We start from the raw sequence: 26,177 nt of genomic DNA, 5'->3' as shown, positions 1-26,177 counted from the left end.
GATGTGCGGGCCAGGTGAATTGGCCATGCTAAATTGCCCGTAGTGTTAGGTAAGGGGTAAATGTAGGGTATGGGTGGGTTGCGCTTCGGCGGGTTGGTGTGGACTTGTTGGGCCAAAGGGCCTGTTTCCACACTGTAAGTAATCTAATCTAATAGCTCAAATCCTCCAACTCTGACGCTGAATGACAGGATAGGGTGTACAGCCAAAATTAGAGTTCTTCGTACAAATGCACAGAGCTTAAGGAACAAGTTAAATGAGCTGTAAGCACAGATTCATATTGGAAACTAAGGTATAGTAGCTATTACAGAGGCTTGGCTGCGGGGTGATCAGGAGCAGGAACTGAACATACCAGATTATAAGATTTATAGGAGGCAAAGCAAAAACTACAGACAGGATGGTGTAGCATTACTAATTAGAAAATGGAATCACTTCAGTGGTGAGAGAGAATGTAAGGAGTGGGAGAGCATTCTAAAGACCTTTTGGGTGGAACTGAGGAGGCATAAAGGAAATAAACCTCAACAGGTGTCCCATATAGACCACCTAGTAATAGCTGAGAAGCGTATAATTGTTTAAATGCTGAAATTAGGCAACTGTGTAGCAAAGGCAGAGTCACATTAATAGAGGATTTTAGTCTTAGATTGAGATAGACAGACAAGCACCTGCCAGAAAGATTGTGAATTTCTTGTGTCCCCAGCATAGTTTCCTGAGGCTGTGTCTCTTTGATGCAACAAGGGCACAAGCAACATTGCACTTCATAATGAGCTTGACTTAATTAGTGACCCAGTTGTTCGTGAGCATTTGTCAAATAGTAATCATAGCATAATTGAGTTTTATGTAGTGTTTGTAAGAGACAAAGAATGGATTTAAGTCATGCAGACTTTAATGGGACGAGACAGAGATTGTCCACAGTAAACTAGGCAGTACTGCTAATAGGTAAAACAGCTGAAGAAAGTAAGGGTGTTCAAAGAAATATTTTAATGTAATTCAGAAGCAATTTGTTTCCATGAAAAAGAAAAGTGTCACCTCACAGAAGAAACTTCCATGGGGATAAGGGACTTGGTTAGAGGCAAGAAAACAGCAGATGCTGGAATCCAAGGTAGACGAGCAGGAAGCTGGAAGAACACAGCAAGTCAGGCAGCATCAGGAGGTGGAGAAGTCAATGTTTTGGATGTAACCCTTCTTCCTAAAGAAGGGTTACATCCAAAATGTTGACTTCTCCACCTTCTGATGGTGCCTGGCTTGCTGTGTTCTTCCAGCCTCCTGCTAGTCTACTATGGAGATGAGGAACAGCATAAAATTCAAAACAAGGGGCTTATAAAAATGCAAAGAACAGTACAGATCCCACAGAATGGGACGAATACAAAGACCAACAAAAGGTCACAAAGTGGCTGAAAAGGATTATGAAAGGAAACTTACAATGGACATAAAAGACAATAGATTTTATAGTTGTATAAAGGGAAAGTGGCTGGTTAAGAGTGTTGTTGGCCCATTGAAGGCTGAGTGAGGATATTGTCAAGGACCATGAGGAAATAGCACACATGCTGAACAATTATTTTGCTTAAGTATTCGCAACAGAAATGGAGGAGTAAATCATCAATAATGGGGAAATTAATAGAACTGAAGATTGACAAATTCCCAGGCCCTCATGGTTTCCATGCACAAGTGTTCAAGGAGGTAGGAGATGCTGATGCCTGAACCATAATCTTTCAAGAGTTCCCTAGATTTAGCAGTTGTAACTCTGAATGGGAAATTTATTCATGTCACTCTGCTAATTTAAGAAAGGAGGAAGCAGAGGGAATTGCAGACCAGTTAGCTGTGGTGGCGAATTTGGTTCTGGACTCCAACAATGATCGGGCAACTGATTACCTAAAAAGGAATTCAGTTAATCAGGGAGAGTCTCTATGCATTCATGAAGCATAGATGATGCCCTGATAAACCTAGAGTTTTTTTTTAAGTTAGTAGCAAAGGAATTCTAAAAGGTTAAAGTCCCACATCAGACTGTTGGCTAAGATGGAAATTCATGGAATTGAGGGCAATTAACTGACTTGGAGAGGAACCTTGGTTGAGTGGCAGGAAACAAAGTTGGAATAATGGTTAAGTACTCAAATTGGTAGGACATGACCTGGTAGTTGGCAGTTGGACAGGCTTCCAGTCTTCAGTCGATTTATGAAACCAAGAGGCTATGGAATATTATATTTGTAAAATCATATTTGTCTTTAGCTTGTCTTTTATTTAGTATCATTTATGTAATTAAATAGCATTGTTTCATGTGGTCATGTTTGGTTCTTTTCCCGAGGTGAAATTTACACACACCAACTTCTGCGGATAGTTAAAGTTTATTAAAGCTTGTACAAGCTAGGTGACATGCATAATGGCATACTGTGTGCAAATCTGCTCCCTACACCTAAGGGAAGGGTGTTTTGGCTTTGGAGGGAGTTCAGCGCAGGTTTACAATCTGATGCTTGGACTTTAGGGGTTTAGCTAGGAGGAGAGATTAAACAAATTAGGCTTTTGTTCTCTAGAATTTAGAAGCTTAAGCAGCAAATTAATTGAGATCTTCAGCCTATTAGCAGGGAAATACAGTGTACAGAACAACATTGATTATTCGAATGAGATGGGTGGGGAGTATTTTGCTTGGATGACTGAGAGTTCAGACAGCGTTTTTATGGGACCTTGAGATCTTGTTTGGATCATCTCAAATTCGGATAATTGAGGTTTGTTCTGTAAAGAAACTTCTTCCACTGGTTCAAGATTCTAGAACCAGTGGCAAGGTTCAAGAATTAGGGCCAGGTCATTTGAGAGATGTCACTTCTTCATGCAAAGAGTGGAGGAGGTTTGGAACTCATTTCCTTGAACAGTGGTCAATGCAAATTCAATTGTTCAAACTTATTCGGGACAGACAAACTTCTATAAAGTCTGACTAGGGATATTGATCCAAGGCAGGCACATGTTAGGCCACACATCAGCCATGGCCTTATTGAATGGTCGAGCAGGCTCATAGGGATGAATGGCCTATTCCGGTTCCTATGTTCCTGATGAAGTGAATTGTTTTTGATTACATCATTATTGCTGATAGGCAGTTTTAATGCTTTGTTCATCAATTTATTTGATTTGCCGTGTTTGACTGGGATTTAATTACCATATCAAAAATATAAAGTTCAATCGCTGGCTTGTATATTCGCCTTCAAATATGAAATAAAACACAACCAAGCCAGTAGAAAATTTTATGCAAAGTTCACTGTTGCAGGAGTTGCGACATGGGACAAACAGGATAAAGCATGAGTGTTGTTGTAGAATATGCTATTGAAGATATTTATGCAGTATAGGTTCGTGGAGCTATAAAATGGTCACAGCACAGGTTCTTCCTCTCTTCCTCACAACCACCATGTTCCCTCTCCCTTCCACTATCTATGTTTTGTGTGCCTGTCCATTCCCTTCCCTCAATCCATGCAACCACATTTCCTCAACTCCTTTCTTCATCTCCCCATTGTTGTTTTGAATCAGTGTCTGGGATGGATGATTATGTAATAAGAAAACACATTGTCTTTTCTCCCCACAGTGTGCTGCGTACAGGCAATAATTCTATTCACCAAGGAGCCCTACTCACAGGATGCTTTGCATGGGCGCAGTGCAATACTCCGTTGTGAGGTTGAGATTCCAACAAATGTTGTTTTTGAGTGGTTGCTAAATGGAAAACCTGTGAAGACTTCTGAGAGACGCTTCATTGAAGGCAGCAATCTGCAATTTACTGCAGTTGATTGGAGGGAGGACAGTGGAGACTTTCAGTGCATAGCACGGAATACAGTCACTGGAGAGGAAGCTAAAACAGCAACCGCGTCTTTCAATATCAAATGTGAGTACCAATGTTTTCTGGTTAGGGATGGTCCTATTTTACCTTGAAAAGGTTAACAAGTTCAAGGGTATGATTTTATGTTGAGCCAGGAGTTTGGCACTTCAGAGACACCTGTAGAAAGAATTATTATTCAAAAGAAAATTCAGAAAAGTAATGACATTGAAAATTCATACTGGGAAAATGAAAACATGAGTATTGGAATGTGTTAATGCACTGAGAGGACATTGATGTGGACCAGTCCCCTGAACTGCTTCAGTTTTTGTGATGTTTGTACTTCCACAGATTGCTATTTTCAAGATATTAACAGGAAAAGATAAATAAACTATTTCCACTGGTTGAGGATTCTCAAGCTAGGGAGCATAGTTTGAGAATTAGGGCCCAACAGTTCAGGTGAGATGTTAGGAAGAACTTTGACGCATGTTTGTAACCATCTCCCGCAAATGGCAATGGATATGGGATCAGATTAATTTTACATTTTAGTGATTAAATTTTTGTTAAGCAAATTTATTAAGAGATAAGAGCCAAAGGCAGGAGTTAGACCACAGATCTCATTGAAGAATAGAACAGGCTCAAGTTCTAATTATGACTTTATATTGTTGAGTGCAGGCAATCCTTAATAAAGGTAATTGAATCCAGAGTTATATCCAGTCATTAATTAAGATTTATGAATAGCTGAGGCTCTAGCAATGATCTTTGTAACACTCCACTAATCCACAGCCTGCCCACTTTATTCACCTGTTCATTTCTTTTGATTTTCTGTCCATCAACCAATCACCCATTAATGGTAATATTCCTTCCAACTCTGTGAGTCCTTAGCTTGCATATTAATCTTTTGTGTGATGTTTTATTAAAGACTTCTTGGAACTCTACAAGTATTCTACATTTGTCCATCATTACTTTTCTTTTGTAAAATAATATTGACTTTGATGATCATGCACTTCAAAAATCACAGTATAAAGACTTCCTTAACAGATTCCTCCATGTACCTTCAAAGATTAATTGCTGGTTCAGTGTCTCATCCAATGCAAACTTAGCATATCATGCAAAGAAGGAGGCTATCAAACAAATTTGGCAGATTTAACCTAATTCATGATGATACCTGCTGACATTTGTGTGCATAATCCAGTAAATTATATTGCAATGATTTAGTCTGCATTTAAATATCAAGCAAGTAGTAGGGAGAAGCAAAAACTGCTATTGGAGACCATTAGTAGATGAAAATGGGCTGGGTGTGATGGCAATAGCCCATGTAACAACAAGGCCTGTGGGTGCGGGTGGTGGAAGAATGTGGAAGATGGTGTTCTGGCCCTAAGCATATTGAACTCTATATTGAGTCTTGAAGACTTTAGTGTCCTCAAGTTGAAAATAAGATGCTGTTCTTCCAGCTTGTGCTGAAGCTTTGCTAGAGTACTGCAGCATACCTGAGATACCATTGTTAGTCATGAAACAGCGGTGTGCTAAAGTGGCAGGTACTGGAAACTTGGGATCATTTTTGCATGCAGAATGTGGGTGTTCCACACAGTGGTCTCTCAATCTGCGTTTCATCTCTTTGTAGAAGAAACATTGTGAGTTGCAAATATAATAGACAAGATTGAGTAAATTGCAGTTTCGCCTGGAAGATGTGTTTTAGATTAGATTAGACTACAGTGTGGAAACAGACCCTTCGGCCCAACAAGTCCACACCGACCCGCCAAAGCGCAACCCACCCATACCCCTACCTTTACCACTTACCTAACACTACGGACAATTTAGCATGGCCAATTCACCTGACCCGCACATCTTTGGACTGTGGGAGGAAACCGGAGCACCCGGAGGAAACCCACGCAGACACGGGGAGAATGTGCAAACTCCACACAGCCAGTCGCCTGAGTCGGGACCTTCAGTCATGGTGAGGGGCGAAGTAAATGGGTAGGTGTTGTACCTTCTATGATTGAGTGGGAAGATGCTGTGGTGGTATGTGGGAGGTATCGAGAGTGGACTAAGGTGTTCTGGAGGGCATGGTCCCTATGGAAGGCTGACATAGGGAAGTGTCTGATGGAGGCATCCTGCTGGAGGTGGCAGAAGTGGCTGATTGTGATGCTTTGGATGTGGCTTTTGGAAAGTGAGGATTGGGGTCTCTATCTGTGAAGTGGGAGGGAAAAGAAGGGGCAAGGGCAGAAGTGTGGGAAATGATACAGATGAGAGATCTATCAACCAGGGTAATGGAGAATCTTTGTTTGAGGAAAAAGTTGGACGTTTGAGTCCTCCCAGCGGTAGGTGGCATCATCAGAACCAATGTGACAGAGAAACTAGAAGGATGGAGTGGAATCTTTACAGGAAGAAGGATGTGAGGATGTATAGTGAGGGTAACTGTGGAAGTTGGTAGGTTTGTAGTAGACATTTTTGTGGTGGTCAGAAAACAGATGTCGAGGAAGGGAAGAGTCAGATGGATCAGGTGAAAGTGAGCATGGTGGCAATTGAAAGCAAAATTGATAAATATTTCCAATTCTGGACAAGAGAAGGAAGTAGCACCGATAATGTCATTGATTTACCAGAGAAAGTTGTGTGGAGGAATTGAGTGCTCCATTTCCCCAGAAACTTGATCTGCAAGGTGAACTTGCACTGTTGCCATCGCTCTGCATTGCAAACCAATTGCCGAGCCAACTGACCTAACTAGTCCCCTCTAATAGACTTAATACAGCACAGGCGAAGATTGTTCAACCCAGCAAGTACATATCCTCTTTCTGTAGAGGATGCAGTCCATCTAGTTTCCTTCTGAAATCATTTATCACCTCTGCTTCTATCACCTAGCGATATAAAGAAATGTTTTCCTTGCACCCCTCTGCACTTCTGGCCAAAAACAAAAACTCTTTGTATCAAAAAGCTAATAGAAACTACTTATTTTGTCTAACTAAGCTAAACATGTCATCTTGAGCTCTTCTCCAAATTTCACCTCAAACTGCTTTATTTCAAAGAGAGCAAACCCAGATTTTCCAACCTAATGTTTGTAGCATAAAGCCCTGATGCCTGGAACTTTTGTGGCAAGTCTCTTCACCTATTGAAAGTACACTGACACCTCTTCTGAAGGTTGACAGGACTGACACACTGCTGTACTTTCGGCATCCAGGCTTGTCTTCATTTACCTGCTTTTTATCTTATCTCTTTCATTACACCTCACGGGGGCAGCCTACTTAAAATCAAGCCCCTGAAGTAATCAAAAAGTTACATGATTTGGTGGTGCCAGAAATCTCTCACCAGGTTGTAGTCCAACAGGTTAATTTGGGAGCACTAGCTTCCAAATAAACCTGTTAGACTATAACCTGGCGTTGTGTGATTTTTAACTTTGTATATGCCAGTCCAACACTGGCACACCAAATCATAAAAGTAAACTAAATTCCACAATATTCCTGTTGACAGGGCTCTCAGCAGCGTGTGGTCCATCTCCCATGCCATGACCCCCACCCTCCCCTCCAAGAACAAGGGTCCCTCTTGTTCTCACCTTTCACCCCACCAGCCTTCACATGCAAAGAGTAATCCTCCGCCATTTTTGCCAACTCCAACATGACGCCACCACTAAACACATCTTCCCTTCCCTCCCCCTGTCAGCATTCCGTAGAGATCGTTCCATCCGGGATAACCTAGTCCATTCCTCCATCACACTTAACACCTCTCCCATCACACAAGGCACCTTCTCATGCAATCGGAGAAGGTGCAACACCTGCCCCTTTACCTCTTCCATACTCACCATCCAAGGCCCCAAACACTCATTTCAGATTAAGCAGCGTTTCACTTTGTACCTCTTTCAATTTGATCTATTGCATTCGTTGCTCCCAATGTGGTCTCCTCTATATCGGAGAGACAAAACACCGACTGGGTGATTGCTTTGCTGAGCACCTTCGGTCTGTACGCAGTCAGGTCCTGGGACCTTCCCGTGGCTTGCCACATCAACACACAATCCTGCTCCCATGCCCACATGTCTGACTTTGGCCTGCTGCAATGTTCCAGTGAAGCTCAACGCAAACTGGAGGAACAGCATCTCATCTTCCGACTAGGCACGTTACAGCCTGCCGGTCTCAACATTGAATTCAACAACTTCAGATAATTATCCCATCTCGACCCCTCTATTTTCATTCTGCTCCTTAATTTCATATCATTTATTTATTTTTAAATTTTTTTCACTGTTCTGTACCTCTTATTTCTTGAATGTCTCTCTTTCTCTCGCTCCCCACTCTCTCATCACCTTTTTCCTCTCCTCTTCTCCCTTTGCTACCCTTCTCCCATGTTTTCCATTTTGCCTCTGCTTCACCCATCCCCCACAAATTTTGTCACATAGCACTAGCTTCAGCCTTGGTCATTCACAGCTCCTAATCTCCTTTATAATCTCTCTATGCACTGTCATTATCACTTCTTTATTGCTACCTTTGTTTCTGACTCACCTTTTCTCAGCCTAGTATAAATACCTCCCTCTTTCTCCCTTTTTTTTAGCTTTGACAAAGGGTCAGACTCGAAACATCAGCTCTTTTCTCTCCTTCGGCAGCACATATACTAAAATTGGATGGGTGGGGCACTGATGAAGCAAAGGAAAGCATTTGCAAATTCTTGGTACCATGGTTGGCTGTTCTGTACAAGGGAGGAGCAAAACATGTGGAAATGCAGCAGTCATAGTGGATTCAATTTAAAGGGAATAGATAGACATTTTTGTGACTGCAATGAGATTCTAGTATGGTATGTTATCTCCCTGGTGCTAGGGTCAAGGATGGCTGAGTGGCTACAGGACATCTTCAAGGGGAGGATGAACAGCCAGATGTCATTGTACACATTGGTGTATATTACCAATGACTTAAGTGAGTAAAGAAATGAGGTCCCAAGAGCAGAATATAGTGTGTTAGAAAGCAAACTGAAAAGCAGGACTCAACAGGTCGTGGTTTCAGGATTACTACCAGTGCCATTTGCTAGTCAGTAGAATTATCTGGGCACATTGGATGCGTACATGGCTGAAAAGGTGGTGTGAGTAGGGGGAGTTTCAGATTCCTGGGCCATTGGGACTAGTTTTGGGGGAGATGAGACCAGGACAACTTGAAGGGTTACACCTGGGCAGGAGTGGGACTGCGCCCCAGCGGACTATTTGGTAGAATGATTGAGAAGGTTTAAACTAAATTGGCAAGGCGAGAGGAAAGTTGGAACCAAGCAAGGAGGAGAAAGTGAGGACTGCAGATGTTGGAGAGTCAGAGTCGAAAAAGGTGGTGTTGGCAAAGCAGAGCAGGTCAGGCAGCAGCAGTAGGAAAGTTGACTTTTTGGGGATCAGGACATTTCTGGTGAAGGGCTTATCCCCAAAACGTCAGCTCTCCTGCGCTTTGGATACTGCCTGACCTACTGTGCTTTTTCAGTGCCACCTTTTCAAATCTATGCAAGGAGTCAGTGGAAGGGAAATTGAGGACAAGAGCAAATGAGAGAAAGGGGACTAAAGGGATAGGTAGAGGAATCATAGAAACATAGAAGTTAGGAGTAGGAGAAAGCCATTCGACCCTTTAGGCTTGCTCCGCCATTCATCACGATCATGGCTGATCGTCCAACACAGTAGCCTAATCCTGCTTTCTCCCAATAACGTTTAATCCCACTGCCCTCAATATATCTAGCTACCCCTTGAATACAGTAAAGGTTTTGGCATCAGCTACTTCCTGTGGCAATTAATTCGCAAGCCCACCACTCTTTGGGTGAAGAAATGTCTCCTCATCACCATCCTAAATGGTCCACCCCGAATCCTCAAACTGTGAACTCTGGTTCTGGATGCACCCACCATCGGGAACATCCTTTCTGCATCTACCCTCTCTAGTCCTGTTAGAAATTTATAAGTCTTTGAGATCCTCCACCCCCCCCCCCCCCCCAAATTCATCTGAACTCTAGTGAAAACAATCTTAACCTCGTCCATCTCTCCTCCTACGTAAGTCCTGCTGTTCCCAGAGAGAGTGAGGACTGCAGATGCTGGAGATCAGAGCTGAAAATGTGTTGCTTGAAAAGTGCAGCAGGTCAGGCAGCATCCAAGGAGCAGGAGAGTCGATGTTTCGGGCATGAGCCCTTCTTTCCTCATTCCTGAAAAAGGCCTCATGCCCAAAACGTCGCATTTTCCTCATTCCGGAAGAAGGGCTCATGCCCGAAACGTCGACTCTCCTGCTCCTTGGATGCTGCCTGACCTGCTGCGCTTTTCCAGCAACACATTTTCAGCTGCTGTTCCCTTGACAGCAAGAGCATCCTTTCTCAGAAAAGACGACCAAAACTACACACAATATTCTAGGTGTGGCCTCACCAAGGCCCTGTATAACTGTAGCAACACATCCCTGCTCCTGTACTCAAAACGTCTCGCAATGAAGGCCAACAAGCTATTTGCTGCCTTTATGTCTGCTGCACCTACATACCTGCCTTCAGCGACTGGTGCACAAAGACACCCAGGTCCCACTTCACACTTCCCTGTTGCAATTTACTGCCATTCAGATAGTAATCTGCCACCTTGTTTTTGTTTCCAAAGTGAAAGGCCTCACATGTATCTAAATTATACTACATCTGCCATTGATTTGTTCACTCAGTCAGCCTGTCCAGATCATGCTGAAGCATCTCAATGTCCTCGTCGGAGTTCATCCTTCCACCCAACTTGGTAGCATCTGCAAACTTTGAGATGTTACAAATTATTATTGTGTTGTGAATATCTGGGCCAGTGAATCAGGGGCCAGAATCAAACAAAGCCACAGGAAAGAAAAAAAAGACAAGCCCTAAGAAGTTGTGCCTGAATGGACAAAGCATTCAATCTAAAATAGATGAATTAATCACACGAGTAGTCCGGATTACTGCATGGTGACCAGGGATAGGAACCGAATCTCCAGGCGTACTCAGTATTTAGGAAACAAAACACAAGTTGCTGGAAATGTTCAGCAAGTCTGGTAGCACCTGTAAAGAGAAATCAGTTAATGTTTTGGATCTCGTGATCCTGAGAACTGATGGTAACTAGGAAAATGACAGTTGATAGGCTATGGTAAACGTTCAAAAAGTGAATGGGTGAACCACAAAAAACATTTATTCCTATCTGGCCCAAAAATACAAAGAGAACGTTGACCAAGCCATGGCCTACGAATGAACTGAGATAAAACATAAAGCAAAAAAAAATACAAATTGGTTTAAAAAAAAGATCTGAGGATTGGCAGCACTTTAAAAGTCAGCAAAGGAGGACTGTTGAAGAAATTCTCCGGACTCGGACCTTCAGCATTGACAAACGTTATTGCATGATATCATGGGAGAGAAAAAGCACCTTCCCTTAGCACGCACTGGAGTTTTCTCCTCAGCGTTACGGAATACAAGGGTTTATATAGTGCATAAAATGCTGAGCTGACAGTTGCTCAATCAGATACTGAATCACAAGATAGTCACTAGATGGCCTATGTGAACATACAGCAGGCAGAGGTCAGCCTTGCCAAGACTGTAACATAACTACACATGATGTGCTAATGTTTCTCAGACCTTGAGTCAATGCAGATGGCAGATAAAAAGTTCATGAGTTATGTGGGGATAAAAAAAAACAGTTGTGTAGTTGTTACAGAATGTTCTATTAGGCTAGGGTCACCCAGGGCATGGGGCCAAGCCAGGTGAGAGAAATATCATGATTGACCCAGATGGCTTGCAAACAGGCAGATCAGCAGAAACCGCTTCTACAAGGTCCAAGGAATTGATTTTAAAAGGGGGTGATGGGGAGGGAAATGAAAGCAAGTCTATGGGGAAACGTCAGCACTGACTGTACAAAAGTTCTGTAGGTATGTAAAGAGAAAAAGATTGGCCAAAGCTAATTTAGATCCCTCACTGCACAAAACAGGAAGTTAAGGCGGAGAAAAGAAATAACCAGTGAACTAAATTTTTACTTTGTTTCTATCTTTACAAAGCAGGATACCAAAAGTATACCAGAAATGGTGGAAATACTGGGTTTAGTGTTAGAAATATCCCTAGAAATAGTAAATACACTGGTTTCCATCTTCCAAGATTTAGGCTCTGGAACAGTTCCTACAGTTTGGAGGATAGCTAGTGCAGGCCTACGATTTGAAACCAGATGTAGAAAGATAACAGGGAATTATAGATCAGTGAATCTGGCATTGGTCGTGGGGAAGATGCGAGTGACCATCATCAAGGATTTTATAGCAGAATACTTATAAAATAGTAGTAGAATCAGACACAGCATGGATTTACTCCGATTGTAGTTCAACAGATTTATTTGAAAGCACAGAGACAAAAAGATTGTGGTGCTGGAAAAGCACAGCAGGTCAGGCAGCATCCGAGGAGCAGGAGAATCGACATTTTAGGCATAAGCCCTCCATCAAGAATGAGGCTTATGGGCTGAGTGCACTGAGAGATAAAAGGGAGGGGATGGGGTTGGAGGGTAAGGTAGCTGAAAAAGCAATGGGTAGATGAAGGTGGGGGAGAAGATGATAGGTCGGAGAGGAGGGTGGAGAGAATAGATGGGAAAAGTGATGGACAGGTCAGGTGGGCGATGCCATGTTGGTGACCTGGGACTGGGATAATGTGGGGTGAGGCTAAATGAGGAAACTGTTGAAATCCCCATTGATCCTGTGTGGTTGCAGGGTCACAAGGTGGAATAGGAGGCATTCTTCCTCCAGGTATCAGGTGCTAAGGGTTTGGCGATGGAGGAGGCCCAGGACCTGCATGTTCTTGACGGAGTGGGATGGGGAGTTGAAGTGCTTGGCCATGGTGTGATGGGGTTGCTTGGTGCGCATGTTCCAGAGATGTTCTCTGAAAAGATCCACAAGTAGGCATCCTGTCTCCCCGATGTAGAGGAGACCACATTGGGTGCAATGCATACAGTAGATGACATTGGCGGAGGTACAAGTAACTGTCTGTCAGATGTGGAAGGATCCTTTGGAGCCTCTAACGGAGATGAGGGAGTAGTGTGCGCGCAGGTTTTGCACTTCCTCTGGTGGTAGGGGAAGATGCCAGGAGTGGGGTGTCTGGACCTGATGAGGGAGTCTTGGAGGGAATGGCATCTCTGGAACGCTGATAGGGGTGAGAAGAGAAATAAGTCTTTGGTGGGGTCTGTTTGTAGGTGGTGGAACTGGTGGAGGATGATGCAATGTATGCGGAGGTTGGTGGGGTGGAAGGTGAGCACCGGGGAGTGGGGGGGGAGCGGTTTTGTCTTTGTTGCATTGGGAGAGTGCGAGGAAACTGAGGGCTTGGAAGCCTTCATCCTGGCAGATGGATGTGTAAGCCCTCAGTTTCTTCCTCTCACACCATCCCAACCAGTACTCTTCCACTGATACCCTCATTCGCCTGGCTGAACCTCTCCTTCCAATCTACCCACTTCCTCCAAACCAAAGGGATAGCCATGGGGACCCACAAGGGGCCCAGCTATGCCTGCCTCTTTGTTGGGTACATGAAACAGTCCATTTTCTGCAGTGCCACGAGCACCACTTCCCACCTGTTCCTCAACTACATCGATGACTATATCGGTGCTACATTGTACTCCCATGAGGAGGTTTAACATTTCATCCAATTCAATACCTTTCACCCCGACTTCAAATTCACCTGGATCATCTTGGACACCTCCCTCCCCTTTCTGGACCTCTCCATCTCCGGCGACTGACCAACCACGGACATCTACTACAAGCCCACCGACTCCCACAGTTACCTAGACTACACCTCCTCCCACTCTACTTCCTGTAAAAATGCCATCCCTTATTCCCAATTTCTCTGCTTCTGGTGCATCTGTTTCCAGGACAACAAATTCCACCTTAGAAAATCCTAGATGGTGTCCTTCTTCCAAGTTTGCAATTTCTCTTCCTACATGGTCGATGATGCCCTCCAGTGCATCTCCTCCACTTTACGCTCCACCGGTCTTGAACCCAACCCCTCCCAATGCAACAAGGAAAGAACCCCCCCGCCCCGGTCCTCACCTTCCACCCCACCAACCTCCGCATACATCGCATCATCGTCTGCCACTTCTACCACCTACAAACGGACCGCACCAGAGACATATTTCTCTCCCCACCCTGATCAGCATTCTAGAGTGGCCATTCCCTCCGCAACTCCCTCGTCAGGTCCATGCCCCCCCACCAGCCCATACCCCACCCCCGCATCTTCCCCAAACACGGCAGGAAGTGCAAAACCAGTGCCCACACCAGTTCCCTCTCCTTCGTCCAAGGCCCTAAAGGACCCTTCTACATCTGACAGCAATTTACCTGTACCTCCCCCAATGTCATCTACTGTGTCCGTTGCACCCAATGTGGTCTCCTCTACTTATGGATCATTTCAGAGAACATCTCTGGGACACCCTTTGGCACTGCCTACCTGACTTGTCTATCTCTTTCACATCTATCCGCTCCATCCTTCTGTCCAACCTGTCACCTTCTCCCTGACCTTCATCTATCGCTTTTTCACTAGCTTTCCCCCTGCCCCCCCGCCCCAAAACACCATCCCCCTCCTGTTTATCTCTCAGTGCACCCTCCCCCCGGCCCACAAGCCTCATTTTTATGTCCGAAACACCAATCCTCCTGCTTCTCAGATGCTGCTTGACCTGCTGTGCTTTTCCAGCACCACACTCTGACTCTAATCTCCAGCATCTGCAGTCGTCGCTTTTTCCTCAACAGAGAGATAATTGCAAGATAATTCCAAGTAATTGGGTGTGTCAAAGGACAGTTCAAATGAAGTCAAATGGTGTGTGCAAAGTGTTCACAGCTGAATAGCAAGTGAGGGGATGACCTATGGTCCAATTAATTAAGGCAGAGAGAGAAATACAAAAAGTCAGAAATAAGATAATGCTAGGGACAAACCAAATGGCTGAAATAACATAGGATAAGAGTCGTGTGACATGGGTGACTTGTTATTCAGCCTGTCAACATCCACTCACTCTATCTGTACTATCTTTTGATTTTTTAATTACCCGGAATTATCTTGCAATTATTTCTCTGCCTACATAAAGGCAACTGAGAGAAATGAAGGAACTGAGAGCATTCTGGCATTGAGGAGGCAGGGAGGCTGCAGAAGGATTTGGATAGGTTAGGAGAGTGGGCAAAGAAGTGGCATATGGGGTACAACATAGTGTGAGGTCATGCACTTTTGTAGGAAGAATAGAGCTGGGACTATTTCCTAAATTGGCAGAAAATTCAGAAGTCTGAAGTGCAAAGACTCTGGGGAATTCTTGTGCAGGATTCTCTCAAGCTAAACATGCAGGTTGAGTCAGTAGTTAGGAAGGCAAATACAATGATGGCATTTATTTTGAGAGGAACATAGAACATAGAAAAATACAGCACAGTACAGGCCCTTTGGCCCTCGATGTTGCGCTGATCCAAGCCCACCTAACCTACACTAGCCCACTATCCTCCATATGCCTATCCAATGCCCGTTTAAATGCCCATAAAGAGGGAGAGTCCACCACTGCTACTGGCAGGCCATTCCATGAACTCATGACTCGCTGAGTAAAGAATCTACCCCTAACATCTGTCCTATACCGATCTCCCCTTAATTTAAAGCCCTGCCCCCTCGTAATATCTGACTCCATTACGAGGGAGCATAGGATGAGGGGATCTAACTGAAACATACAGAGTACTGAATTGCCAGGACAGAGTAGACTTGAATATAAACGCATGGATGTACCTCTGAGGCTCTATGCACCTCTGGTCAGACCACATTTGGTGTATTATGAGTTTTGGGTTCCATATCTCAGGAAGGATATACTGGCCTTAGAGCGTATCCAGAGGAGGTTCCCAAGAATGGTCCCAGGAATGAAGAGCTTAACTTATGAGGAATGTTTGAGGACTCTGGGTTTATACTTGATGGAGTATAAAAGGATGAGGGGATCTAACTGAAACATACAGAATACTGAATTGCCTGGGCAGAGTAGATGTTGGAAAGGTGTTCCATTGGTAGGAGAGACTAGGACTTGAGGGCATAGCCTTAGAGTAAAGGGAAAACCTTTCAGAACATAGGTAAGAAGAAACGTCTTCAAGCAGACATTGGTGAATCTGTGGAATTCATTGCCACAGAAGGCTGTGGAGGCCAGGTCATTGAGTATATTTAAGACTTAGTTAGATAGGTTCTTGAGTAATAAGGTAATCAAGGGTTATGGGGAGAATGGGTTTGAGAAATTTATCAGCCATGATTGGATAACAGAGCAGACTTGATGAGCTGAATGGCCTAACTTCTGCTCCTATGACTTATGGTCTAAAAACTGGAAGAGGAAAAACTGGAACGCAAGCATGAATAAATGTTTTCGTGTCTAAACTTAGGTAGGAGTAAGCCTGAAATTAGACCAAGGGTATATATTCGACATAGGTGAGGTGTATCTGGGGAGCTCAAGCTTATGATTTACACATCCTGCACTATGTGGGACACTCCTATGTTCTAATTACAAAGTCACTTTTCTCTATTTAATACAAAGAATGGTCCTAGTATTGACTATTGAAACAACGCCAGATCATTAATCAGAGAGTGTGGTGCTGGAAAAGCATATCAGGTCAGGCAACATCTGAGGAGCAGGAGAATTGACTTTCCAGGCATACGCCCTTCATCAGGAATGAGGCTTGTGGGCTGGGAGCTGCGAGATAAATGGGAGAGGGGTGGGGCTGGGGGGTGAGGTAGCTGGGAATGTCATAGGTAAATGAAGGTGGGGGCGGATGGGGGAAGTGATGGGTTGGAGAGGTGGGTGCAGCGGTTAGGTGTGAGGAAAGATGGACAGATCAAGATGGCGGTGCCGAGTTGAAGGCTTGGGACCGGGAATAAGGTTGGTGGAGGGAAAATGAGGAAACTGGTAAAATTCACATTGATCCCATGTAGTTGCAGGGTCCCAAGGTGGAAGATGATGCGTTTTTCCTCCAGGCATGGATGGTTAGGGTTTGGCGATGGAGGAGGCCCATGACCTGCATGTCCTGGTAGAGTGGGAAGGGGAGTTGAAGTGTTCAGCCACGGAGTGGTGGAATTGGTTGGTGTGGGTGTCCCAGAGATGTTCTCGAATGATCCACAAGTTGGCGTCCCATCTCCCAGATGTAGAGGAGACCAAGTTGGGTACAATGGATACAGTAGATGACCTGTGGAAGTACAGGTAAATTTCTGTTGGATGTGGAAGGATCCTTTAGGGCCTTGGACGTAGGTGAGTTGTGGGCACAGATTTTGCTGCACTTCCTGTATTGGCAGGGGAAGGTGCCAGGAGTTGGGTGTGGGCTTTTGGGGGTTAGGGGGATTTGTGGATCTGACACTGGAGTTGTAGAGGGAACAATCTCTCTGAAATGCAGATCGGGATGCGGAGAGGGAAATGTATCCTGAGTGATGGGGTCTATATTGTAGGTGGCAGATGTAGCAGAAGATGATGTGATGTCTGCAGAGGTTGGTGGGGTGGAAGGTGAGGACCGGGGGTATTTTGTCCTTGTTGCGATTGGAGGACTGGGGTTCAAGGTGGAGATGTGGGAATTGGAGGAGATGTGCTAAAGGGCATTGTCGAACATATGGGAGGGTAAATTGCGGTCTTTGAAGAAGGGAGCTGTCTGAGATATTCTGTGGTGGAATTGGTTGTCCTAAGAGCAGATGTAGAGGAATTGGGAATAAGGGATGGGACTTTTACAAGAGGCAGGGTGGGAAGAAGTGTAGTCCAGGTAGTTGTGGGAGTTGGTGGGTTTGTAGTAGATGTTCTTGCTTAGTTGGTCACTGGAGATGGAAAGGTCCAGGAAGGGGAAGGAGGTGTCTAAATGTTCCAGATGAATTTAAAGTCGGGGTGGAAGGTGTTGGTGAATTTGAACAGTTCGCCCTCCTCTTGGGAGCACAAGGCAGCTCCAATACAGTCATCGATGAAGTGGAGGAAAAGCTGGGGAATGGTGCCGGTGTAACTGCGGAAGATGGGCTGTTCCATGTACCTGACGAAGAGCCAGGCATTGCTGGGCCCTATTTGGGTGCCCATGGCTACCCCTTTGGTTTGGAGGAAGTGGGAGGATTGGAAGGAGAAGTTGTTGAGGCTGAGGACCAGTTCAGCCAGGCAAATGAGGGTATCAGTGGAAGGATACTGGTTGGGACGGCTTGAGAGGATGATACTGTGGGCTTGGAGGCCTTTTTTGTGGCAGATAGATGTGTAGAGGGATTGGAGGTCCATGGTGAAGATAAGACGTTAGGGGCCAGGGAAGCGAAAGTCTTGGAGGAGATGAAGGGCATGAGTGGTGTCCCAAACATAGCTGGGAGTTCCTAGACTAAGGGGGTCAGGACACTGTCAAGATATGCAGAGATCAGTTCAGTGGGGAAGGAGCAGGCTGAGACAATGGGTCGACCGGGGCAGTCAGGTTTGTGAATCTTGGGTAGCAGATAGAATTTGGTGGTGCGGGGTTCTCGGACTCAGGTTTGAGGCTGTGAATGGAAGATCCCCAGAGGTGATGAGGTTGTGTATGGTCTGGGAGATGATGGTTTGGTGATGGAGGGGAGGTTGTGGTCGAGGGGCATCTGCAAGTTGGTGCCTGGCTTCAGCAGTGTCGAGGTTGGTGCACCAAACTACCCCTGTCCCCCCATTTTGTCTGCTGGTTTGATGGTGATGGGTTGGAGCGGATGGAGTGGAAAGCTGCGTGTTGCAAGGGTGAGAGGTTGGAGTGGGTGAGGTGGGTGGACAGATTGAGGCAGTCTATGTCATGGTGGCTGTTGGATATGAAGAGATCAAGGGCAGGTAACAGACCATCACTGGGCTGTGTTGGAGGTGGGAGAAGGGGTCCTTGGAGTGTGGGCGAGATTCTTGATGGAAAAACTGGGTCTGGAGGTGGAGGCTGTGGAAGAAATGTTCAAGGTTGCGCATAAGTCAAACTCATTAATCCAGGAGCGTATTAGGATGAAGGTGAGGCCTTTGCTGAGGTGTTATGTACTTCCACACACGTCATCTACTACATCCGTTACACCTGATGTGGTCTCCTGTACATCAGGGAAATGAGATACCATCTTGTGGATTGTTTCAGAGAACATCTCTGGGCTACCTGCACCAAACAACCATCCTGTAGCTGAGCACTTTTAACTTCCCCTCCCATTCCACCAAAGATGTGCAGATCCTGGGCTGCTTCTATTGCCAAACCCTAACCGCCCTGGAGGAGGAACACTTCATCTTCCACCTTGCGACCCTGCCAACCACATGAAATCAATGTGGATTTCACCAGTTTCCTCATTTCACACCCCAGCCACCTTATTCCAGTCCCAAGCCTCCAACTTAGCACCACCCTCTTGACCTGTCCATCTTCCTTCCCACCTATCCCTCCTGTCCAACCTATCACCCCCCAACCTTCACTTACCTATCACATTCCTAGTAACCACCACCACCAAATGGGACTAGATTAGGTTGGGATATCTGGTCGGCAGGGACGAGTTGGACCGAAGCGTCTGTTTCTGAGCTGTACGTCTCTGTGACTCTGTTGGGCAAAAGAGTCATTAGTCAAGACTGGCTGCTCTTTTTTAGTTGTTCTTTTAAGGTAGATTAAGTGTCATTGAGTCATAGAGATGTACAGCATGGAAACAGACCCTTCGGTCCAACTCGTCCATACCGACCAGATATTCCAATCCAATCTAGTCCCACCTGCCAGCACTTGGCCCATATCCCTCCAAACCCTTCCTATTCATATACCCATCCAGATGCCTTTTAAATGTTGCAATTGCACTAGTCACCACCACTTCCTCTGCCAGCTCATTCCATACACACACCATCCTGTGTGCGAAAACGTTGCCCCTTAGGTCTCTTTTATATCTTTCCCCTCTCACCGTAAACCTATGCTCTCTAGTTCAGGACTCCCCCACCCCAGGGAAAAGTCTTTGTCCAATTATCCTATCCTTGCACCTCATGAATTTATAAATCTCTATAAGGTCACCCCTCAGCCTCAGATGCTCCAGGGAAAACAGCACTAGCTTATTCAGCCTCTCCCCATAGCTCAAATCCTCCAATCCTGGCAACATGCTCGTAAATCTTTTCTAAACCCTTTCAAGTTTGACAACAAGGTGAGAAGTGGAAAGTCTAAGGGGGATACACGTGGTAAGTACTTCACACCGAGGGCGGTGGGCGTTTGGAACGTGTTGTAAGCAGAGGTGGTGGAGGCAGGCACGGTAGATTCATTTAAGATGTGTCTGGACAAATGCATGAGTAGGTGGTGAATAGAGGGATACAGATGCTTAGGAATTGACCGACAGGTTTAGACAGTACATTTGGATCGGCTCAGGTTTGGAGGGCCAAAGGGCCTGTTCCTGGGCTGTAAATTTTCTTTGTTCTAACTTTCCAATATGAAGGAGATCAAAATTGCACGCAATATTCCAGAATTGGCCCAACCAATGTCCTGTACAGCCCCAACATGACGTCCCACCTCCTGTACTCAATACTCTGACTGATAAAGGAAAGCATACCAAACACCGCCTTCACTATCCTATCTACCTGCGACTCCACTTTCAAGGAGCTATGAACCTGCACTCCAAAGTCTCTTTGATCAGCAACACTAGGACCTTACTATTGAGTGTATAAGTCCTGCTAAGATTTGCTTTCCCAAAATACAGCACCTCACGTTTATCTAAATTAAACTCCATCTACCTTTTTTTTATTAAATCAAGTGGATATTGAATTTCCAATTCTTAAGCCTCAGTTTTGTTAATCAGTCTTAATACTGTTCAAGTGCTTATTTTAAGACACAAAGTCAACATCAAATATACTTTCTTTTATCAATGTTATCTAATATCCTTGTATCTCTTGCAATTTGTATGTAGAGGGCTTTAACTTAATTAGAGTGGGGTGGAGAATTCTAGAGAGGGAATACATAGGCTTGCAAAATTCAAGGTTGTGGCAGCATTACAGATCAGGTATTTGGCAAATGATACCCAGAGTGGGATAAGAAAGGAGCAGAGTGAACAAGAATGAAATCAGCAAATGGGATCAAAGGGGGAAAATTATGGAAGCAAAATTTCTGACTATTTATTTAAATGCATATTGTATTCAGGATGAAACATGATACTGTACAAATAGAAGCTAATATTGGTATTCTAGTCATTATGAAGGAAAAGTTTGAATAATGACAAAAATTTTAAAGAAATTAATGATACAAAGATGTATCTCCAGTGAGGAAGAATGAATTTAGGAAAGAAAGAAACCAACAATGGTTTAAATAAGGAACTTAAGAACGATATAAAATTGAAATAAAAATGAATATGTGCCACAGATTAATTGTAAACCAGAGAACTGGGAAAGTTTTAAAAGCTAGCAAAAATAATAAAAGAAAAATTAACTGAGTGAAAACCCCTCAGTAATACGAAAATGGATGGTAGCTTCTTGAAATATATAAAGAGGACGATAAAGTAAACACAGGCCCCACAGGAAATGAGGCTGGGGGTGTAATAATGGGGAACCAGAAAATGTCAGAGATGCAAATCTGGAAATCTACATGTAACACATCCTCTGGTTGTCCTTTAGTCACAGCACAAGTTACTTCTTCAAAGAGCTCCAATAAATTTTATTCAATATGGTTCAATATGATTTCTCTTTGACAAAACCCTGTTTCCTCTGTGCAATTACCGTAAACTTATGAGTGCCCTGTTATCACTTCATTAATAATATCATCTAACATGTTCCCACCGACAGATGTCATGTTTTGCATCTTATGGTCTTGAATCCCTGGGTTGTTGTTTTTCAGTTAAGTTTTGAAATTAACTATTGATCTTGTCTCCAGTATTGTTTGTTGAAGAGTTTCAACTTTGACTTTCTTTTTGTTAAATATCAATGATTTGTTTTTAGGACTAAATGTTTTAGGTTAAAGATAGAAATGTTTAAGTGCAACTGAAAAGACCTAATTAAAGAACTGGTTTAAAATAAGCCTAAAATAATTGTCAGTCAAAGTTGGCTTACTTTCCACTTCTTTCGAGAATGATCTCATGTAGCAACAGAGTACTTCACTGACCAACTTAGTGGAGATGGGATGACTGCAGATTTCTCATTAAGTGGTTTGAACTAATTGTTTAATTTCTGAGAAAAGAAAAATGGAGGTTTAGAAATTGCTTATTTCACAAAATATTTCTTGTTCATAACAGCAAGGCATTTTTCTCTTCGTTAGGATGGACCAGACAGAGACAATGAAAGGTTAGTCTACATTGAAATGCACTCTAAAAATAACTTCATATGATCTTATCTCCTTACACTAAACATTTATTCAGTTTGATATTGTCTCCAGTTAATGGTTTTAGATTGCAAGTGTGTATGTTCCTATCCAAATGACCTTGCCTGAACTCTGCTATGGCAGTAAATCTGATGTAAAAGTAGAGTTTTGGTTTTTTCGGTTTGAAGTTTAACTTATGTTTGTGAATCAAAATTAAAAATTAGATCATCATCCAAATCAATAACTGATCTGGAGTCCATTGTGTGGTGGATTACTGGAATGAGGGCATCTGCTGACTAAGGACACACTGTAAATCAATTGTCAGATTGCAATGCAAGACACTACAGGAGGGGTCCATTGATTATCGAGTGACTTGGAGAAAGTCTTTGAGATGATTCAGTTTAATCTTTTGTATTCATTAAATTATACTTTTTTTGTTTCAGGGATAGAAACTGGAGGAGTAATTTTAAAAGATCCACCCAGTGTGTCTGAGATACAGACATCTGCTCCAGTTACTCTACGCTGTAATATCGATGGACACCCCCGGTAAGAGAATTAGAATTTTTGCTATAGTTCCAATGGTTCTGATGTAGTATAGGCAACAAAACTATATTTGGGTAAGAATCCAGTATTTTCAAGTGGAAGATCAATTCTAGTGGATCATTGGGCTGCACTCTCATTAGGATGAGCTGACTGGTGGTGGTTTAACATTGCTATTTTTATCAACTACAGACAGTTACCTTAACAGGTTTAAACAAATGTAAATTGGCCATTGTTAGCCCTAAAATAGGGATTAATTTTCACAGCAGCATTCAAACATCTGACAAGTGAAGTTACAATAGTAAAACTCTGAGTAATGTTTAATGTAATATTGCAAGTTACTTCCTCGCCATAGTGGCCTTCAAATTTGGTCATTGCTTATCAGCTGAAGTTCTTCAAAACTGTAATATCACTCATTTTATCATCAGTTTATGCTGTAAAATTTTTTTCTTTCTATGTATCATTAAAGCTGTAAGAAATAGGAACAGCTGAAGCCTTTAGAAGTCGTGCTGCCATTCAGTAGGATCATAACTAATCTGATGTTCCAAACATCTGTTTTCCTGCCCTTTCCCATAACTCCCGATTCTCCTATCTACAGCTCTCTGTGATAAAGAGTTTCAATGATATTCAACTCAGAAGAAATTCCACCTCAACTCAGTCTGAAATTGGTGCTGTTTATTCTGAGATGATGCTCTCTGATTAGAGTCATAAAGATGTACAGCATGGAAACAGACCCTTTGGTCCAACCTGTCCACACTGACCAGATATCCCAACCCAATCTAGTCCAACCTGGCAGCACCCGGCTCATATCCCTCCAAACCCTTCCTATTCATATACCCATCCAAATGCCTCTTAAATGTTGCAATTGTACCAGCCTCCACCATATCCTCTGGCAGCTCATTCCATACACGTACTATCCTCTGCGTGAAAAAGTTGCCCCTAAGATCTCTTTCATATCTTTCCCCTCTCACCCTAAACCTATGCCCTGTAGTTCTGGACTTCCCGTTCCCAGGTCTAGACTCTTCCATGAAAGGAAACATCTACCTATGAAGCCCCTTAAGAATTCCATATGATTGAAGGAGGTCACTTTTCATTCTTCTTAACTCCAATGAGTAGAGTTCCAAACTATTAATCTTTTACTCCTAAAACAATCCCTCCAGATCAGGAATCACCCTGAGCCACTTTAATGTCACTTGCAAATTACCTTATATTCAAGTTATAAGTGTAAATTGTAAACAGTTGGGGCTTGAGGTCCAAACCCTAAGCACCCGATAATTACATTGCGCCAACTAGAAAAAGAGCCACTTATCCTGACTCTGTTTTCTGTTGGGTAAAAACAAGGACTGCAGATGCTGGAAACCAGAGTCTAGATTAGAGTGGTGCTGGAAAAGCATAGCAGGTCAGGCAGCATCCGAGGAGCAGGAAAATCGACGTTTCTGGCAAAAGCTCTTCATCAGGAATGGAGGCAAGATGCCTGCAGAGTGGAGAGATAAATGAGAGGGTGGATGGGGGTGGGGCGAAAGTAGCATAGAGTACAATAGGTGAATGGGGGTGGGGATGGAGGTGATAGGTCAGAGAGGAGGGTGGGGGAAGGTAGCAAAGAATTAAGAAAACCTGGTTGGCATGGATGAGTAGGGCCAAAAGGAGTTTTTCTATGCTGTATGACTCTGACTCTATGCTACAACTTATCAAATGCCATCCTGAAGTCCAGATACTCCTATATGACATCCAGAGGATTCCCATAATCGAGATGGTTTGTTACTATTTCAAAGAATTCTAGCAAATTAGTCAAATTTGGAGATGCCGGTGTTGGATTGGGGTGTACAAAGTTAAAAATCACAAAACACCAGGTTATAGTCCAACAGGTTTAATTGGAAGCACTGGCTTTCAGAGAGCTGCTCCTTCATCAGGTGATTGTGGAGTATAAGATTGTAAGACACAGAATTTATAGCAAAAGTTTACAGTGTGATGTAACTGTAATTATATATTGAAAAAGACCTGGATTGTTTCATTCTAACAGATGAGAGACTTAAAGAACAATTTATTTAAACACCTTAGTTAAAATACAGCCAAAGAAAGAGGTATTTAGAATAACAACTCTTTTGGAAATTTAACAGAATAATAGATATAATAACTATTAGTAATTAACCGTTCCAATATAGTAACATCCCGTCAACACACCCTTTGGCAAAAAAGGAAAATTCAGACACAGATTCTCACATGCAGTTTGCCAATCCAAGAGACAAAGACATCAACAGATAATTCAGCAAGTAACAACCAGGAGATATTCACTGAAGCTTTTGACCAAACCAAAACCCAGACATCTGGATCTGAGTGAGCTGGCCACGGCTATTCCGGCTGCTTTTATATATAAAAAGAAGGTCTTCCTTGTTGCTTACTCAATCGTCTTCAGTCGCAAGCTTGACACTTCTGCTTGCCAACCTCTCTTCAAAAAAACCCGAGACACAATAACCTCTTAGTGACAGCATTGTCACACAGTAGATGACATCAAAAATATTACCCTCATCTGGTCACTTCTTCAAAGAATCCAAACAAATTGGTCAGGTATAACCTCCCTGAACAAAACAATGCTGATTGTTCTTGATTAATCCCTATCTCTTCAAATACAGACTAATTCAGGCTCTCAGAATTCCTTCCAATAGTTTCCCACCAGTGAAATTAGACTGACTGTCATGTAATTTCCTGGTTTATCCCTTGCCCCCTTCTGAATTGCCTGTCCTCCAAGCTTGCAAAACACTGTGACCAGGGAGGAATTGAAATGTTTCTAGGGCCCCTGCGATTTCCTCCTTTGTCTCAGTCAACAACCTGGGTTAAATTTCATCTGAGTTTCATTTTAATTTCATTCTCAGTTGCCAGACCACTCCAAGCCTCCTCCTATGCTAACTTTTAAAACTGTATTACAGATCTTCTCTCTGATTTCTGTACCCATATCGTCCATCTCACTAATGAACCATAACTCTGAAAGTATCATTCAGAACATTACCGACATCCTCTGGCTCCACAAATTACCGCTGTCTTCCTTAATGTGCTCTACTCTTTTCCACATTGTTTGCCGTGATGGACCTGTAAAACATCTTGGGATTTTCCTTTATTTTGCCTGCCAGCATCTTTTCATATCCCTTTTTAGCACTCCTGATCTTTTTATAAGTACCCTCTTGCACGTTCTATATTCTGCAGACTTCTGTTTTGAGCTCCCTGTATCTGCCATAAGCCTATCCTTTTCTCTTAAACCAATGCTGTACCCCTTCATATCCAGGGTTCACAGAATTTGATGGTCCCATCCTTTGTCTTTATTCTCACCTTATGGCTTTGTACGTTCTATATTTCCATCTTGAATGTTACCTGAGACAGATGTACTTGAAATTTACTGTTCTTAGTCCACTATAGCCATATCATATCTGATCTAATTGAAATTAGCCCCCACCAGCCCCGAGTTTAGAATTTTGATTTCAGGTCCACCCCAACAGATATCAAACACTAAATTTGTACTTAACTATTAAATCGATAAGTTTTTTTTTGTTTTATAATGTAACTAGCAGAATACTGGTAAACATCCAGGCAATCACCTTTAATATCTACGACCGAAGCCCAGACTTCTTTAAACACCACCCTCCATCTCTTGGATGGACAGGCAGATGCAGTTGAGGGACGTATTAAAAGAAAAA

General features: G+C 43.4%; 1 protein-coding gene across 3 annotated transcripts in view; it reads left to right on the top strand.

The window, feature by feature from the left end:
• LOC132830470 (inactive tyrosine-protein kinase 7-like) overlaps positions 1-26,177 on the top strand; it is a 261,952-nt gene that overhangs the window by 71,884 nt on the left and 163,891 nt on the right. The window contains exons 2-3 of one of the 3 annotated variants that reach the window (XM_060848217.1): positions 3,560-3,853; positions 22,395-22,497. In XM_060848217.1, the coding sequence (XP_060704200.1) occupies positions 3,560-3,853; positions 22,395-22,497 (397 nt within the window). Of the gene's footprint in view, positions 1-3,559; positions 3,854-21,892; positions 21,936-22,394; positions 22,498-26,177 lie in introns of those variants that run through there. The other 2 variants (XM_060848235.1, XM_060848226.1) reach the window with 2 other exon arrangements.

Source organism: Hemiscyllium ocellatum, chromosome 3 (assembly GCF_020745735.1).
Source record: "Hemiscyllium ocellatum isolate sHemOce1 chromosome 3, sHemOce1.pat.X.cur, whole genome shotgun sequence".
Classification (NCBI taxonomy): Eukaryota; Metazoa; Chordata; class Chondrichthyes; order Orectolobiformes; family Hemiscylliidae; genus Hemiscyllium; species Hemiscyllium ocellatum.
Note: the sequence above shows the minus strand (reverse complement) of the source record. Positions and strands in the feature narration are given on the sequence as shown.